We start from the raw sequence: 19,359 nt of genomic DNA, 5'->3' as shown, positions 1-19,359 counted from the left end.
TGGCCAATTTCTGGTAAGATTCAGCTCTTTTTTTTTTTGCTGTGCCTTCTGAGTTCTTCCAGTACTTTCTAATTTTAATTTTCATCTCCAACACCTGTTGTACTTTGATTTATTATACCAATACTCAGGTTTATTATGCAAGAAAGAGATCTATTTAATTGTCCACATGTTCAAATAAAATTGTTAGATATATTGCAGATGCACAAACAATTTGGACATGGGCTGAGGGAAAATAATACCGAAATTTACTGATCCCAAATGATAGGGATGGCAGACCCGGAAGATAATGCACATGGATGTAAGCATATTCCAAGAATGGACTGACTTGGTGGCAAGTTCTATTTAATGCAGAGTAACCTGACATAATTACTTACCTTGATATGTAAAAACTTAAGTTACAGATATACACAAGTAAAATTCTTGATCCCATACAAAGCATGGGATATAAGCAAAAAGCAGTATAGAACTTTGCAAAAGATATTAGTTGGGGAAAATTAAAATATTCCCTGGAAGTGAATAGAATACAGGTATTGTTCTCACCTAACTAAATTGATTGTCTCATAGGGTTAAAGTTGGCATTCTATATGCTTGTACAAATAAAAGACTGTGTTTAAATAATGCAGTTTACTATTTCACAAGGTTGCCCCTTGTGCTCGTATTCCTGGATTGGGGCTTGAATCAACAGTTTTCTAACTTGGGCATGAAGACTATCGTTGAGCCGCAGCTAGAACTGATGGATTTGTTTTTTTAGGGATGGATTCCATTAATGTCACTTGGGTTTCAACTAAAGTGTTTTGTTAGCTCATGAAATTTTTATACCATTGCTTGTGAACACAAGGGAGTGCAGCAATAGCTTTTGTCTTGAGTTGTACTTGGATTATTGCTGCATGCAACATTTTAATGGTTGCTGGTCTGACTCCAGAGGTGTGAGCAATTTTAGGTGATCAGTTTCTCACCTAGCTGAACTTCGTGGATTTAAACCAAGTAATTGTTTCCGTGTTGAACTTGCATCATTCCCAGTGGAAGCACAGCCGTTCCGAAGAAAGCTTACCAAAGAGCTTCAGCCAATAGAATGTAATCAAATACCCAGTGGTCTGACAAAACCATACACACCAAGATTCAAATGGAATGATTAATTTGGACACCTTTTGTATTTCTTCATTATTCTATCTACAATTTCTGTAGACTGAAGTGTCATGCCAGTGTGCTAATGGAGTACAACTGGTTCCACAATTTTTATTCCCACAAATAAAGGTACAACACCAAAAACAGTGAAGTCACTTTAATTATCAATGTTTAAGGTGCAGTTACTATCATCTGTTCAGTTGGCTGCAGACTTCGGAAGACGAGATATCCACTTACAAAAAAAAACCCAAAAGTACTTCCCTCTCATGACCAAGTTGTGACACCAGAGCTGATAGACTATTTTCTATATTGCTTAAGCTGAAGATATCACCACTGTACTTTCTAGTCATCCTCTAATTTTCATATTTAACTTTCTGGCTTGATCTCATTTGTTAATCAGTATTAACCAATTCTGCAAACTGAATTAAGTCTGTGTGGTGCCCTGCTGATGTTTTTAAAAGCAAATATTCCTCCCCATTTCTTGATGCAGGGTATACGTGCCATATTGTGTTCACATTATCCTGTCTCAGGTGTTGTTGCAGCACCTCTTTTTTTTTAGGTAGTGTGTGGAATCTAATGCTCTGAAGAGAGTTTGTGAGTCTATTTGATCAGGCAGGAGGGTGACTTGGACCCTACTTCCTCAATACTTGAGCAGAAAGGTTCATGCATGGGCTTTCTGTCTCCCTGTGAATTGAGACTTTTGATTTGAAGAATTGATGTCCCATTTAAAGGCTTCATCCTGAGACTGCTAATATTGACCCAGGCTTAAGCATTCACCATGCTGGAAACTCCAAGCTGCTCCTTGCTTGTGGCCCTTTGTTGCAATAGGGAGTATGGGGAGTCACTCACTCGAAATCAGACAGTGGCTGATCAAGGGATCCAACATTGAGAAAGAGAGATTGCTGTTCAGGTGAGTGCCTGATTGGCACTTAATACAATACACCTTCCCAAAGGTCAAACCATGACACCATTAAATATCTCCCAATCTATAACTCTCTCAGCACAACCTCCGTAGGCAGTTTCTCGTATAAATAAGGATTTGGCAATTGATGTTGGGGAGTTGACAGCAATTGCAAGTAGACATCGTATTATTAACCTGTTTATGAACTTCCAAATCTCAGCATGTCCTGGGTTTGCCAACTTCATGTTAGAGTTGCTAATGGGATTTTGTCACCTTTTATGACTGTGACTGCTATAAAACATATTTACATCCACTGCAAATGATGAACAAGGACATTGACAAGTTGGTTGCTTGGATGGTTAGTGGGCAGATAGGGCTTAATGCTGAGAAGTATGAGGTGATCCACTTTGGTCAGAAGAACTTTGAAAGGCAATATAAAATTGGGGTTCCAATTCTAAAGGGGGTGCAGGAACAGGTGGACCTGTGTATGTTATGTGCACAGATCTTTGAAGGTGGAAATGGCAGTTAAGAAAACATGCAATGGCCTCTGCTTTAATAGAGTACTAGCACTGGAATTGATGCTGAACTGGTGCAAATCATTTGGTAGACTTTTAGCTGGAGTATTGTGTACAGTTGTGGGCATGATATTATAGGAGAGATACAAATGCGTTGGAGAAGGATTAAAAGTAATTTGCAAGCATGTTTCCAGGAATGAGAACCTTCAGTTATGAGATCAGATGGAAGAAATTAGGACTGTTCTCCTTGGAGAAAAGAAGGCTGAGGGGAAATTTGATGGAGGTTTTTCAGATCAAGTGGGTTCGGTTTAGTAGCTGGAAAGAAGCTGGTCCTGCTACTAAAGAAGCTGTTCCTGTTCCTGCTAGATAAATGACTGAGAGGAAGTAGATTTAAAGTAATCTGACTGAAAATGTTTTCACTAAGCAAGTAGTTGAGATGTGGGACACACGACCTGAAAATGTGGTGGAAGCAGGTTCAACTGAGGCTTTCAAGAGGAGCGTGAATGAATATTTGAAAAGAAGTATACAAGTATATGGGGGAAAGGCAGGTGATTGACACTTGGTAATAGAACTGGGAGAAGCATGTGGGCTACATGACCTCCTCCAATGCTCTGATAGTTCTGTGACATGCATTGTCCAGTTCCCCAAGCAAACCCACTATTCCTCCTGTCTCTAGTTGGTTAACATGCACCACAATTTCGAGTGGCGTTTCATCAGTATGGATGCTTTCAAGTATCTTTGCTGGAAAAGTAATTGAAATGATCTCTTGATCTAGCTGCTGTGTTTAAATTTGTTTTCAGATGAAATGCATTTGTCTGAGCATCAATGTGAATTGCTGAACTTTTCAATAAAAGCAGCTTGCATATCTCTTATGTGACTTTTTAAATCACATTTGTGTTTTTCATGGGGTATAATGGCATTGATATGTTAAACAGATTAACATTCAGCAGCAGTGAGCAGAAGGTATCAGATGGCACCTAGTAAAAGTTCAAAACTGAGGGGTAAACCTGACTTTTTATGAAGTACTTGTTTGACTGTATTCAGAGTACTGTCCTGACTGTCACAATGCAGTAGGAGGGTAGAACAGCTATTGAATGGATAGAGTATAGCATGGCTTCCCAAACACACAGCTTCATTTTCCCAAAAATTGTAAAACACTGGAATAAAAGGTAAAGTTTCAAAGTCTCACCAGACCATAAGGCTGCTGTCTCATTACAGAAATGACTGGTGGTTTAATGTGAGGGTCACCATACCCTCAGGTGAGGGGAGAAGGAGAGCCCTTCATGGGAGCCTCAACTGGTGCTGGGATTGAACCTTTATCACGTAATCATAAACCAGCCACCCAGTCGACAAAGAAACCAAAGTAATGGATGGGAGTATGGATCAGGTAATTTTTCTTTTTAGTCATTTTCTATCTGGAAAAGCAAGGATTGCAAATTGTCCATAGTGACTGTTGATGGGATTCTCAATGAACCGGACCTGGGTAAACTACTCAGTCTTGCCCTGCGTAGTAGAACCCAAGAATATTTGGAGGGGTAAAAATTCAGAACTAATGTATGTAAACGACATTGCAGTATTCAAATATATAATCCCTAGGGAGATGGTGGAAGTATCTGTGTTTTTTTTTTATATATATAAGGTGAGTCTTTTTCTTTATTAGCCTTGTCCCTTTTTCCCACCTGGTGTAAATCTAACTAAAAGTAGGAAGTTGCTTCTGATGCTAAGTTTAGAACCAATCAGGGAAATCCTAACTGAAGTGAAAATCAATTGAACAATAAACAATTTTTTTTAATATTCCTTCAGAAATGGAAAAAAGGAATTCGAGTTGAAAGGTGCTTTGGCCCGAGTGACTGTTTTGGAAACTTGCCTGAATTCCAAAGAAGCTCAACTGGCGACAACGCTAAGCGAGAAAGCAACCTTGGAGAATGAGCTCACCGAACTCAAAGCTGAGCTCACAAACGTAAGCATGGCACTATCAGCAATGTCCCCACCCCACCTCAAAAACAAAATAATGGTGTCCTCTGCTTCATTTTCCTTTAGGTTAAGTCAGTTGCCAGCGACACTAAAGCACAGCTCCAAGATGAAAAGTTACAAAACTGGGACTTGGCGCACAGAGCACGAACGCTGCAGGAAAAGCTGGATTTTCAGAAAAGCTTACATGAGAAGGTATGCATCTTATCTTTGAGTTACAACCGTGTTCCATTCCCTGACAGAATGAACTTGCATCAATCACTGTGTTTAAAGATCTTGATGTGGAACTGAATTCCCAGAGTAGCTTAGCTAGAATCTCCTCCCTCATTTATGTTATGGAAATATGATATCCAGATTTCGTTCATGTCCATTTTATATTAGACATACAAAACCAGTACAAAAGTGAACATTAAGATTTTTATTTCACCAGACTGGTCCTTCCCAGTGACACATGGCTGTTTTGTGCAGGCCAATGCTACTGAATGCCTGACGACAAAACTGTGGCCATCCCAGGGAAAGCACGATTAAAACTTATCAATAATGCTCTGACTCATCTTGTGTACCTTTTTAAAATAGACTACTTTCCAAGTGGTATTGTTTTCTTTAAACTACTTTTTATTTCCCCTCTGGGATATATGAGAAAGTAAACTTTATTTCATTTTTCTATATATTACATATTTTTTTGTCACCATCTGTTTCTCTGTCATCAGCATTCAGCTGTTCAAAACATCTAGTGAAGCCCTTAACTCGAAGAGGTTTCCAGTGCCTGGCATTGCTAGTTGGATTATTTGATTCTTAATATCCCATGTAACCCTCTATAGTGAAAAAGATATCCATGTCAAATCAAAATCAAATTGCAATATCAGTAAAGGGTCAGTTGGATCATATGTAATAAAGAAGATAATTCAGCAGAAATAGTAAAACCACTTAAAGGAGTGGCACGGTGGCTCAGTGCTTAGCACTGCTGCCTCACAGCACCAGGGATCCAGGTTCGATTCTGGCCTCGGACAACTGTCTGTGGGGAGTTTGCACATTCTCCCTGTGTCTGCGTGGGTTTCCTCCCACAATCCAAAGATGTGCAGGTCATGTGAATTGGCCATGCTAAATTGCCTGTAGTGTTAGGTGTATTAGAGGGAAATGAGTCTGGGTGGGTTACTCTTCAGAGGGTTGGTGTGGACTTGTTGGGCCAAAGGGCCTATTTGCTCACTGCAGGAAATCTAATCTAATCAAAGGGACACAGTGATGAGGCTTGGTGGAGGGAGGATGGGAAATGCATGAGCAAGAGCAATGATGGAGCACAGAGTCTTGCCAACTTGAAATGACCTTGGCTATGGTGAGCTGAATGGTACCACCAGGCGAGATTCTTGTCGGGCAGCAACCAGTTCCCAAATGATGATCATCGTTGCTTGTTAAGTATCTTATTAATAGCCCAACTCTTCCATGAGTTGTGACTTGCCAAACTCTCCACAAGCGAGTGATGGGAAAACTCAATGTGGAAACCAAAGCAGGTTCAACTTGCTGCTTGCCCCAAAAGACATCCGCTTTGCTGACAGACAAACTGCAGACCAGAGCACAATCCACCAGCACATATCCTTCCACCACAGGTATTGCTACTCCACTTTCAGGAAATCATCACTACCATCATGGTATCCTCCAATGTATTGGATTGCGTCCTGCAAAGGCAGACTGGTTGACATACCAATCATCAGTGTATTGTTGTACTGGGTACAGTTAATGACACACTAGGCTAGAACCCAGTCCGCAACATGGATCAGGCTGGTTCCCAGGGCTGCTCCCTTGCTGTCTTCACACTCGATAACCCTGTGTCTATGGGATTACATGCCTGGTACTGGCAATTGGTGCAATTGCCCAGCACCATTTGATAAGGCCAAATGTGGCCCCCAGGCAGAAGTAAGGGCAGGTCTGGGCTGGCATTGATATATCAGGTGGGTAACAGCCATCCTGTTATTTTAATTTGCAGAAGTTAAGAGGGTTGTGGGAGGAAGGGATGACAGTTGTTGGAGCATGTACACAGCTTGGGGATGGCGTGTAGAAGTGTGAGGTCCTGCGGCTGTAACTGAGTGAGCTCTTCAACTGGAGAAGCTGATATGGGTGGTCCCAGCTGTCTTTTGTTGGAGGCTGAAAAACACCGGTAGTTCCAGTCATGAAGCGATTACAGTGTTAAGGGCTGGTGGTCAGCAGGATAAGTGGGATTGCTCGGAAGGGAGGAGGCTGCATCTGTAACCAGTCACTGGGCATTCACATGGGAGCAATACAGCCCTCAAACTTTATTCTGGCAATACCAGCACACAGGGTCGCTACTCCCCGGCTAACCTGCAGCTTTGACCGTCTCAATTGAACCCTCCGTCACTGTCGCTGCTGGGGAATTCCCACTGATGTACATGCCAACGCTCTCAACCAGCCAAACAGTAGGCGATTGAGAAGTTGGGGGAGGGGATCACTCGGAATGGGTCAATGTCATGCACAGCCATTGCACCTTTCCTTCCTCCCATGATGCATTTGTTCACCATACATCCCCAACCATTGCTCCAAGTTAATGGTCTGTCGGTAAAACAGATGCACAGACAGGCATGTGACCAGTGAAACTCATCAGTTTATACAATATTGTAACAATTGACAGCATCATTTTTGGTTCAAACCTTTTGAAGCAAGCTGCAGCTATTTACATGTCTCTCAGTTGTTGCCCTCATGTATCGTTATTAGACTGTTCTCCTTTTTTTCCCTCCTGCATTGTTAGCCCATCGATAGAGCAGAGGCTGCTCTGTAATGGATGCCATTGACCCTGAGGTAACGAGGGCTATTTGAGTTCAGACAGTGCCAGTGGCAAATTAACCCTCCTCAGCTGGAACAGTCAACACTCCGATGTGGGCAGGCAAGTTGGAGAGGGAGGTTCTGACACCTCCACAGTCCCATGGATGCAGACTATTGAGGGGCCTGTGAGTGGCAATTCCTCCAGCTGGATGCCCCTTGGCTCTGCCCTGTCTCCTTGAGGAGCAAATGGGTGTGATTGGGAGTGGACGCCTGAAATAGGCTCCAGGCTTCCTGTCCTACTTTTGTACAGTCCTGGGTCCTCGGGACCAATGTATGTCACAGTATGCTGCAGGTATTAGTGACTCCTGTGGCTGGTGAAATTGCTGGGCCTGTCTTAGAGCAGTTGCCAACTCGTCCTTGGAGGCAGACGGATGGTCACAAGCTTGGCTGCAGAGTCTTAGCGATGACAAGCAGAGCATCAAGGGATTGGTTGCAATGACGTAGGTTCTGCTATTGTGCATCTGCACAATGTCCCTCCTGACCGAGACTACTGGGTCATCTGCCAGAATTTGAGCAGGCGCCTGGTCTCCAACAGTGCTCATTGTTAATGGCCTGGGGCATCTCTTACTCACCCATCTGCAGAGCTGTCGTGAAACTCACTGTGTACCCTACTGAGAAGTCTAGGAAGTGGTTTTTAAGATAGTGAGGATGGATTGGAGGGATCATCTGGGGGAGGTTGACAAAGTCCCTTTGTAGGAGATGGGCTGATCCTTGGGTGGGCGAATGAACCTGTAAAACACATGAGGCAGAAGGGATTGCAGCTGCTGGTTAGTCATGGTTAGCCTGATGCCTGGTTAATCTGACTGGTGCAGGGAGATGACAAATCCTCATGCTGACAGCTTCAGCATCATCTGTGACTGCCAGTGGCTTTGCTTCGCCATCATGGGTATCCAGTCCGAGATTCCATTGGGGTGCGGGGTGGTCGAGTCCTCTATCCCAGAGCTGTGAAATGGTCTAACTTCTGTTTTGTGTTTGTTTTCATTTCTCTTTTTTTTTAATTTTGATTTATTGTACTATTGTGGAAGGACAGTTATTCTGATGGTGCTGTAAGTGGCAACTTGTAAACATTTCACTGTACTCATGAGTACATGACGAACCTGATTTAATTCAATTAATTTGGGGCATAGATGTCTCCGTAGCCCCCCAGGAGCAGCCCTGTCTTCTGCAAGGGTGAGTATCCTTATCTCTGAGGGAGTGAGGACACAGATATCTGGCACTCTGCCATCTGTCCAATGTCACTGTGCTATGTCACAGGATGTCTTCCCTTGCATGTGCACTTTGATGTCCAGTGTGTAAAGTAGAAATGAATGGCACAGGTGTTGGGGTGTCCATTGAACAGAGGTATGTAAGGGATCCTGAAAGAGGGAGGAGGTGCACAGGGGTGAGTGGGTGTTACTTGTATAGGAGAGGAGGGGGTGATGAGAGCAAGTGCGGGAAGGTGTTTTATCAGAGGGCAAACATTGAGAGATGGGTAATGTGGCATAGATATATATGAGGTGCCAGAGTGCAGATCCCTGGCAGAGGGAAGATGATTACTGGCCACCTTCCTGCACTTTCCACTCCTCCTGACCCCTGGAGATGGCACTGACCTGGGTGGTCATCCCTGACTAGAATGGCATGGCAGCCTCCGCCAAGAAGAGTACTCCTCTCCACTGCCCCATACACAAGAACTGTGCAGGACCCTCTTGGAGAAGTGAGATGCCAGCCTCCCCTTCTCCATCTCTCCTCACTCCTTCCACAGCCACTCAGCACAGCTTGCAGATGGCAGCAGGCCTGCAGCTGTGCAGTGGGCTACAGGAGTTGGCACATCTGCAAGGGCTGCTGGTCAGAGCAGCAGGTAAACAGAGGCAGGGAATTCGATGTGAGTCTTGCCACGAGGACTGAAATGCCATTCTGAAATGAAATGCATAAGATACAATAAAAAGACTCAATCAGCTGTGTGGCTGAAATTATTCTGCAGTATTCCGTATGGATCACACCTTGCCAAAAACCTAGAAGATTCAATCCTAAGCTTGCAAAGTAAATGTAACATCTATTCCTAGATAGAACTCACTACTGCAAACAACAACAAAATACCCTTATTTAAAAAGAATGAGCCAATGCTGTCAATGTTGTAAAAGAATAAATTGCTGCGTAATGGTGAAACAGCCTCAAAATGTAACAACGAGGGAAAGCAATGACTAAAATAGAGTTCTGCACAGAAAAGGTTGAACAGATTGAGAGGGATCTGATTGAGCCCATTAATATTATGAAATGACTTGACATGGCAGAGGTTGGAGGGAATTAATGTAGGTGATGAGGGTTTGAGACCACTACATCATTTTATGAGAAGGCGGCCTTAGTGTTGAGTTCTTAATGGGGCAGTGGTGGCTCAACTCTGGTTCAAGGATCTTGAGTGGCAGCTCCACCCGCTAAGATCTGCCAACACTGAGGTCTTCGTTGTTAATGCACCTGCCTCAGGTCTAGGGTTACCCTGCCTCATGGACACAGAAGGAAGGTGAAAGTTGCCATGGAGGCCCCCAAAAGAAGCCCTGCTGGGTTTGCTTATGACCTCCACTCATCGCTATGTGAATACCAACGGTAGCACATGAGGCTCTTGAGAACCCAGTTCCCACTGCAGACTTCATCAGGGCAGAGTCTCCTAAGCAGCAAGGCTCCTACCCCTCCCCTTCCCCACGAGGAGTAGGGTGTTAAATACTACTTGATATTTCTACTTAATGTTGAGGTCACTATTCAAATTTACTTGCCAACCAACTCTTGTTTTCCCTATTTGAAGTAGTTGAGTTGAACATAGAAACACAGATGAATAGGAGCAGGAATAGGCTATTCGGCCCCCCGAGCCTGCCCTGCCATCAATATGAATATGGCTGATCATCCAACTCTGGCCCCTGTTCCTGCTTTCTCCCCAAACCCTTTGATCACTTAGCCCTAAGAACTATATCTAACTCATTCTGGAAAATAGTCAATGCTTTGGTCCCAACTGCTTTCTGTGGTAGAGGATCTTGCACTGGCTTAACCACTTATGGGTGAAGAAATTTCACCTCCTCTCAGTCCTAAATGTTGAAAGAATGAAATTTGAATGCCATTATCAAGGCTTTTATTTTGTTCACTTCTCTGATAGGAATGCTTACTATTTTCTGTCAATAAACTTTGTGGTCACCCCTACTCCCTACATATCAATCCTTCTGCCAGCAAAATAATAGAAGTGTGCAGCTAATTTTCCTTTTTGCTTTAAAATGTGGCAATTCAGTACAGTGGGCAATGTAATTGGCATCTCCTAGCCCATGGTTCTTGGCATTGGTGATCCAATATCATGTGCCAGCATGCTCCATTTGTAGTAGAAAATTTTGGAAATTGGTTAAAACTAATCAAAACCTTACACAACAGAAGATTTTCCCATTAACTTGGACAGTTCCTTGCACAGTTCTTAATGTTCTGCATATTTGGAAATATTTATGATTTTTTGTTTGAAACTGTGTTAATGTCTATTCACACAGGAAATCAAGGGAATCGAGAGGCGTTATGAAATTAGACTCCAAGAAATCAAGGCTGGTAGTCAACAGGAATGTGGGAACAAACTAGCTGAGGCACTTCAGCAGCTAAGGCATGATCAATATGAACAGATTAAGCAGTACAAGGAGCAACTGGAAGGGAACTTTGATGCCAAGGTAACATTTACTGTCTGAAATGTTCTGTGAAATATTCTAACTCTCAATATCCCTATGATGCTATTACTTAGAGAAAATGAGATAATTATATGATGAAGCAAAAGTCGATACAATTTTCATTCTTGCGATATGCCAGCATTTGTTAAACAGTTATTATTGCATTTAAGAATATAACGGTGATAACTGAGTGAGTGAGTTGCTGATTTTTAGCCACGGTGCTGTGGGTTTGAGTCATGTAGCATGCAAGTAATTATGCAAAACATGTCAAAATAAACTGCGATAAGTGTGTGTGTATATAGGGGAGTTTCCTTTCAAATGAGTCGATATGTTTATACTTGATTCTGACAAATTAACATTTAAGCCTTAAGTATGCTCTTTCCCACTTGGCAGATATAGCTGAGCTCAGAACAAAAAGTATGCAAATAGATTTGGACAAAATAGCTACCTTTTATCTGATTGTAAACTAATGGGTAAGTCGTTCGCATACAGTATTCAGTAGCTTCTGCTAAATATTTACCCACTGTAGATTAGCCTGTTTTCCCCTCTCTGGAGATCCTGACCTGGCTTGATGACAAAAAAGGGCTTGTAATTTTACAAATTAATGTTAACTAAGTTTTGGACAGACAAGTGGCCTTGTACTGGAGCCACAGAAAATTAACATGCTGGCACAGCAGGTAATTTGGAAGGCAGAAGAAAAGTAGCCTTTGTTGAAAGGAAGATGGAGTATAAAAGTAGGTGCAACTGTATAACGCAATGGTGAGTCCACATCAGGAATACTGACTGTGTGCAGTTTTGGACCGCCGTCCTTAAGGTAGGCAATATGTTTGCTAAGAAAGTAGTCCTGAGAGTTCACCGGGATGAAGGGGTTGCCTTGTGAGCAAATTTTAAGCAGGGTGGACTTGTATGCATTGGAATTCAGAAGAATGAGAGGTGATCCTATTGAAACATTAGATTCTAAGGGAGTTTGAGAGCAGTGGATGCTGGGAGAATGAGAACTCGGGTGCACTGTTTATATTAAGGGTTTATGGTGAGGCATGAGAATGAAAACTCCTGTGGTAGCTGGATTATTGATTTAGCCTGATCGACTGATTGGTAGAGGGCAATGGGGAGCAGGCAGACAGTGGATTAACCAGCATCTGATGAGCTGTGATATCAACGGGAGACTGGCTTGATGGACCAAATGACCACCACCTGGTCCTATTATGATCTTACAGGAGTCTCTGCGGTGGTGAGAGGTTACTTTAAAAAAAATATGATCAGTTTGGGATCAGTTGTTCAGGTCAGCTGAGAGGGAGATGCACTTTGACTAGCTAGGTTGAGAGGAGAGGTCATGCTGCAGTCTGATTCTGCGATGGAGCTCGGCTAAATGAAAGTTATATCACCAGAGTGAACCAATTTGTGAGTGGCAAGAGAAACAGGCGATCATTGAAATGAGATGAGATTTACTACAAATGTTACTTACGCAAACTGTAAATGAAGAATCTTTACAATCCTTTTATAATTTAGTAACTGGTCTAACTAAATATCAGAACATCACAACTCCATGAGGGTAAAATGTGATCAGCAGTCTCATAGTTATATGGAATGGTGGGCCTTCAGTTAATACAAAGCAAGGCCAACCTTAGGGGTAGGTGACCAGCTGAATGGCTGCCACAGTCAGGAGTAAATGACCTCGTCTTTTTTCTCACCAACTCCCCATTGTGCTTTCCCCCCCCACCCCCCCCCACCCCCGTGGTTTCCCATGTCCAGCTAAGGATAGGCAGGCTATAAAGGCACATCCATATCTCTTCAAAAAAACCAACTTTACGTTCAGCTCTGTCATATAATGAGTTTTGTAATTTAAATGCATCGGGTCTCTTCTTTGAGGCAAGTGAATCTCTGGAATTCTTTAACACTGCTATTTCATTTGGATGTGGAGTAATTGCTGTTTATAGTTGTTGTAATATGAATTCTCCCCATGCCATTGCATATCATTTGAGCTGTCAGATTCACAGTCACAATCCTCTTTCTGGTATGGATGTAGTGTGGGAGACGAAAACCAAAAGGTAGCCAAATGAGGAGAGGCTATTGTCATAAACTGCATAATGTTGATTATAGGATACTCGCTAGATACCTGTCATGGTCTCCATCAGGATGTTTATGAGGAAGACCCAGTTGGTAGGATTTACTCCTTCGAGATCTGAAGCTAATCCTCTATCAAGTCCGTCTGACATGATCATGCTTCAGGCACTCCTCTGTACTAACCTATTAAGATCCTTACATTCTAATACATTTCCTCCCATGCTTATTTTTCCATTGTCAATGTTTATACATTTGCATATGTAATTTATTTTTCAACTTGACAGTCTGTCCCAAGTCTTTTCCTATGTTGGGCACCTCTAAAACTAGAGGCCATAGGGTTAAGGTGAGAGGAGAAAGATATAAATGGGACCTAAGGGGCAACCTTTTCACACAGTGGTGCGTGTAAGGAATGAGCTGCCAGAGGATGTAGAGGAGGCTGGTACAAAAATAACATGGAGGCGTCTGGGTGACTATGAATAGGAAGGGTTTAAAGGGATATGGGCCGAATGCTGACAAATGGGACTAGATTAATTTAGGATAGCTAGGTCTCCTGCTCCTCGGATGTTGCCTGACCTGCTGTGCTTTTCCAGTACCCCACACTCGACTCTAATTTAGAATATCTGGTCTGTGTGGACAAACTGGACTCTGTCTGTCTGTCTGTCTGTCTGTCTGTCTGTCTCCCACCCGTGGTGTACAACACAGATGGGCGCCGAGTCCACGGCCATATGTCATTCGGATGTGAACATAGGAGGTACAGCTAGTACGTTCGCAGATGACACCAAAATAGGAGGTGTAATGGACAGCGAAGAAGGTTACCTCACAGTAAAACAGGATTTACATCAGATGGGCACTCCTGAGAGGTGGCAGGTGGAGTGGCAAATCGGGGCAGGATGCCTACACTTAATGGTAAGGTCCTGGGGAGTGTTGCTGAACAAAGACCTTGGAGTGCAGGTTCATAGTTCCTTGAAAGTGGAGTTTTAGTGAGAGGACAGTGAAGAAGGCATTGACTAACTTTTCTTTTATTGATCAGAGCATTGAGTATAGGAGCTGGCAGGTCATGTTTCAGCTGTACAGGACATTGGTTAGGACACTTGAGGAATATTGTGTGCAATTCTGAACTCCTAACAATTGGAATTATGAAACTTGAAAGGGTTCAGAAAAGACTGACAAGGATGTTGCTAGGGTTGGAGGATTTGAGCTATAGGGAGAGGTTGAATAGGCTGGAGCTGTTTTCCCTGGAGGGTCAGAGGCTGAAAGGTGGCCTTTATAGAGGTCTATAATATCATGAGAGGCAGGATAGGATAAATAGACAGTCTTTTCCCTGGGGTGGGGAGTCCAGAACTAGAGGGCATAGTTTTAGGATGAAAGGGGTAAGATTTTAAATCGGACCTAAGGGGCAACGTTTTGATGCAAATAGTGCTGCATGTATTGAATGAGATGCCAGAGGAAATGGTGGAGGCTGGTACAATTACATTTAAAAAGCATATGGGTGGGTATGTGACTAGGAAGGGTTTAGAGGGATATGAACCAAGTGCAGGCAAAAGGGACAAGATTAACTTCGGATATCTGGTCAGCATGGACGAGTTAGACTGTTTCCATGCTGTGTACATGTCTGATGAGATCACCACCATAGACCTGGAATCTTGGTAGATTTTTAACTTAACTATTATGGTTTTGATTCTGCTCTTGATGGTGAGAGGTCTGGAAGTTCATGTTAAACTGGAGGAACTTTTATCTCATGTGTTTCCTTCTTGGTGCTCCGGCATCCTGTTGAAGCTGGCGTTTCTGTTTGCGAGATCTTGAATCTTTGGACCAGATCACTTTGTCTTTTTGACAGTGTTCTGGATCTCCAAAGTATGCAATTTTTTATTCTTGACTGTGGAAGTTGATCAATTCACTTAAAAGATGTATGATGCACCAAATCTTCAATCTGTGCGAGTAGCTTTTTATTTTTAGTAAATCTGTGAAATGTGTGGACTCTTGAATGTGATGATGAGTTTGGATTTGCTCTTCCTGTTTGCATTACTGGTGAGTTTAACATGTTTGCCTCTTTAACTTGTTAAGGGCAGATTGTTTGTTTGTTTGTTTGTTCATTCTCTGTCTCTTCCTGGACATTAAAGAAATCAAACATTCTGCTTGAACCTTCCTTGTCAACATCTGATATCACTGATCACTAAGCAGTGTTGCACTTGGAGGTACATATTTATTTTGGATTTGTCAGTTAACTCACTAGGGTATGCAGCTCATGCCTGCTTGTGTTTTTCTATAAAACCTGCTGAAAATGGCAGCAGCCTGAATGTTTTTTGTTGATGGGAGTGACAAACGTTTCTGCCAATCCGGTTTGGTCACATGTTTCCATCTTGCTGACGGTATAGATAAATTTACATCTGTCATCGTAGCTAATCAACATTGACTTCTATGACGAGTTCAGGGAGACTGGTAAACCTTCGACTTGTTGTGCTTTTGACTACTTGTTCTATTGTAAAACCAATACCGAATCATAGAATCTCTACAGTTTGGAAACAGGCCATTTGGCCCAACAGGTCCACCCTCCAAACAGTAACCCACCCAGACCTATTACTCTACATTTACCCCGACTAATGCACCTAACCTGCACATCCCTGATTATTATGGGCATTTTAGCATTGCCGATTCACCTAATCTGCACATCTTTTGATTGTGGGAGGAAACGGGACAAAACCCATGCAGACACAGGGAGAATGTGCAGACTCCACATAAACAGTCGCCTGAGGCTGAAATCGAACCCGGGTATCTGGCGCTATGAGGTAGCAGTGCTGGCCACTGTGCCGGCCGTGACTATCTTTGACTATTGGGCCATAACACTCTGTTTCTTGATTTCAAATGGCAGGGACTGAAACAAACTGAAGACTTAATTTGGGTTAAAATACTCATTCGTGCTCAGGAGTGTGAATTCTCCACTGTGAAGTACATATAGGTTGTCCACTATTTGACGCCCCTTGTGTTGCAGATTGCTTTAATCCAAATACTATATTTCCTGGACTATGTAGCTGAATGCAATGTTCCATGAAATGTTGTTACCTTCTGCACTGATCTCTGAAGTTTATGTGCAGCAGCAACCTTTTGGAAATGTTCATGAAATATCTGAGCAGTACTCAGTTTGGAGGAAATGTTGACTGTAGGCTACAGTGTGTTTTCAACCGTGGCACGCTGTCTGATTAAAATGGACACCCCTGTATCGCACCTAAAATGAGTGAAAAGCTCATTGCCATAAATGTCATCTTGCCATAAAGCTAGATTTTTCCCTTAAGAATATTTTCAGTTTATCTCCTATTTATAGGCTGTTCCTGCTCATGAACTACTTTTAATGTTAAAAGTCACAACACCAGGTTACAGTGCAACAGGTTTATTTGGAAGCACTAGCTTTTGGAGCACTGCTCCTTCATCAGGTGGTTGTGCTCAAAGGAGCAATGCTCTGAAAGCTAGTGCTTCCAAATGAACCTGTTGGACTATCACCTGGTGTTGTCATTTTTAACTTTGTCCACCCTGTCCAACCCCGGCACCTTCAAGTCATACTTTTAATGTGTGTAGTTATTTGACTTCTGCTTTGTGACTGACCTACTTTGGCAGTTTCTGACAGTGACTGAAACAAAAATGAAGTGTTGGGGAAACTCAGCATCTTTGGCGATAAAGACACAGTTAACTTTTCGAGTCCAGTGACCCTTTTGCAGAACTATTTATTCTGTAAATGACCTGTTGTTTTATGAATGCAATATTTTCTTGTGGCTGGAGCTTGAGGTTCCCTTTCTCCAGCATTAAAATTGATCATTAGTATCTGTCATAGCAGTTTCTTGCACATATCTTTAGTGGGGTTTTTACATGAATGCTGCTGATTGCCTGTGATATATTTAATCTTCTCTCGTTCACCTTCTGTATGGTACTGGAAAAATTTTTTTTATTAAACCTGACAAAGACATCAATTCCAACAATTTTGGTTCTGATGAAATCTAACTTTAAATCTTAACTTTTTTAAAACTAAGTGATAATTTAATTTAAAGATTTCTATCTACAGATTCCACTAGATGCTGAATTCTTCTATAGTTTTTGCTTTATCATGCATTTTATTTGTTCCAAGTTTAAAGTAATCATCAAAGGATTCCAGTTCTTCAAAAGTATCTGTTCCTTCTTTTACACTTTAGTAAGCTGTAACATTATCAGCTATGCATCTAATTTTATGCAAAAGTGCATTTACTCGTTCAGCTTTAGATTTGGTATTGAGTTTGGAAGCAATTCTGTATCTAAAGATTTACTTTTTCAAGGTGTTCGCTCCTGCGTTCTATTTGACCCATTCTGTATGTGAATTTTTCCTGACAATATTATTTCCTTGTCATGACTTCCTCAGGTGATTTATCTATTTCCCTCATTGAAATTTGTGGTGATGACAGTCCTGCCACCATATATGATCATACTTTATGATTTTCTTGTGTTGCTACAGTCAAAGTGGAGTGTTTCCCTAAATTTCTGAGGAAAATAAACTCTAATATCTGTTCATTGTCAATTGTGATAAATGGCCATCTGGTTCACTAATTTCACTTGAGAAAGGAAATATGCCACCACTGAGTTTTCTGGGCTACAAGTGACTCCAAACCTACAATAGTTGACAGTAGTTGACTCTTAACTGTTCTCTGAAATGGCTGAGGACTGTCCAAGCAATGTAACACTTGTACATAGTGGTTAGATGTAATAAATGCCTGGTTTTCTCAGTACCATGATATCTGCCTCCCTCTGTCACTCTGCCCCTTGTGTTATAGCTCAAGAATGCCCAGCTGGCTGCTGCAAAAAGCAACGAATTTGCTAAAACTGCAAAGGAAGAATTAGCAGAAGCAAAAATGAGAATAGACGATCTAACATCACAGCTTCATCAATGTCACAATAAGGTAAAACCTCACTTTATTCCATAGATTGGTTACTTGACATCTTTGAAAACAAACCTGCAGGAGGGAGAATCTTTGCTCAAAAGTTGCGGCTATAGAATCATATGGAATGGAAATAAGCCATTTCACCCACTGTGCCTGTGTCTGTTTTTTGGTAACGGCTCTCCTGTTAGTTTAACGCCCCTGCTCTTCCCCATATTCCTGCAAAGTTTCTCATTTTTTTAATAAACAGTCTACCTTCAGTTTCTTTCTGACCATTAATATTAAAGTTGCTTCTGCCACCCTTCAATGCATTGCTTTCTGGTTCATTAATTGTTAATTAAATTGTGTTTCTTTAGTCTGCACTTGGGTTAGTTGTGGCAACTATCTTAAATAATGCATCATTAGGTTCCCAACCCTTCTAATTATTAGGAACAACTGCTCTAATTGTCCATGTATATAATGTTGGCTAATGGTTATGATGTTTCTGTTATTTTAGTGAAGTGTTCCATCAATGTTGATGATGTAGTCCAGGATTCTCATCTGGAGGGTCACAACTGTCTAGTAGCCCATGAGAAGGTTTAAAACAGGCTGTCTGGGAAAGAAAACCAATTAACACATTTACTCTAATCCATTGTATTAATTGGCAACCAATCTGTCAAGTAATTTTTAACCAAATTGAGCTCTTGACTTTGATCTGGTCAATCTTTGTTGATTTATTAGTGCTTTGGGAGGCTGCTACATAACAGCCTAGCTCTGTGTCAGCATGGTGAGGCAAGGTGACCCTGAGCATGGATTGATTCCAAAGACTTACATTGAGGTCCCGTCAAGCATTCTAAAGATAACCAAAGAATTTTCTCCACAGCATGGGGAAGGAGGAATGAAAGAATGATGGTAACAAAAGGTGAATGATCTTTTCGAACCCCTTCCTCTTGCAAGTGCCTGTAAGTCTGGTTTAGGTTATGTCAGTGTCATAGATAATCATTGAAATTTTACAGCATGGAAAGAGGCCCTCTGTTGCCTTGTGCTGTTGCCTGTTATCAAGCACCTATCTGTTCTAATTCCCCTTTACAGCCCTTGGCCCAAAGTCTGGTTTGCTATGGTGTTTCAATCGCTCATCCTTTAAAAGTCTTGACGTTCCTGTCTCTACCAGATTTTTATGCTGTGGGTTCCAGATGGCCACTGCACTTTTTCCTCAAATTCCCTCTCAACATCCTGTACCTTGTCTTTGGAACTGGTTATTTACTACAGGGAAGACCCTCTTCCTGTCTGCGCCTCTCCTAACTTTGTGTGTTTCAGTCAGTAATCCTCTCTGCTTTCTCTGCTCCAAGCAATACAATCCAGCATGTCAAATCTCTCTTCATAGTTCAGACTACACCCTGGTGAAGCTCCTC

The 19,359-nt window shown here is 42.0% G+C and overlaps 1 protein-coding gene across 2 annotated transcripts in view; it reads left to right on the top strand.

The window, feature by feature from the left end:
- LOC140468764 (lamin-B3-like) overlaps window positions 1-19,359 on the top strand; it is a 47,747-nt gene that overhangs the window by 3,592 nt on the left and 24,796 nt on the right. For both annotated transcript variants that reach the window (XM_072564787.1, XM_072564788.1), the window contains exons 2-5: window positions 4,345-4,501; window positions 4,582-4,707; window positions 10,842-11,012; window positions 17,864-17,989. In XM_072564787.1, the coding sequence (XP_072420888.1) occupies window positions 4,345-4,501; window positions 4,582-4,707; window positions 10,842-11,012; window positions 17,864-17,989 (580 nt within the window). The remainder of the gene's footprint in view (window positions 1-4,344; window positions 4,502-4,581; window positions 4,708-10,841; window positions 11,013-17,863; window positions 17,990-19,359) is intronic.

This window comes from Chiloscyllium punctatum, chromosome 48 (assembly GCF_047496795.1).
Source record: "Chiloscyllium punctatum isolate Juve2018m chromosome 48, sChiPun1.3, whole genome shotgun sequence".
NCBI lineage: Eukaryota > Metazoa > Chordata > Chondrichthyes > Orectolobiformes > Hemiscylliidae > Chiloscyllium > Chiloscyllium punctatum.
This window is presented reverse-complemented; position numbering and strand designations above follow the sequence as displayed.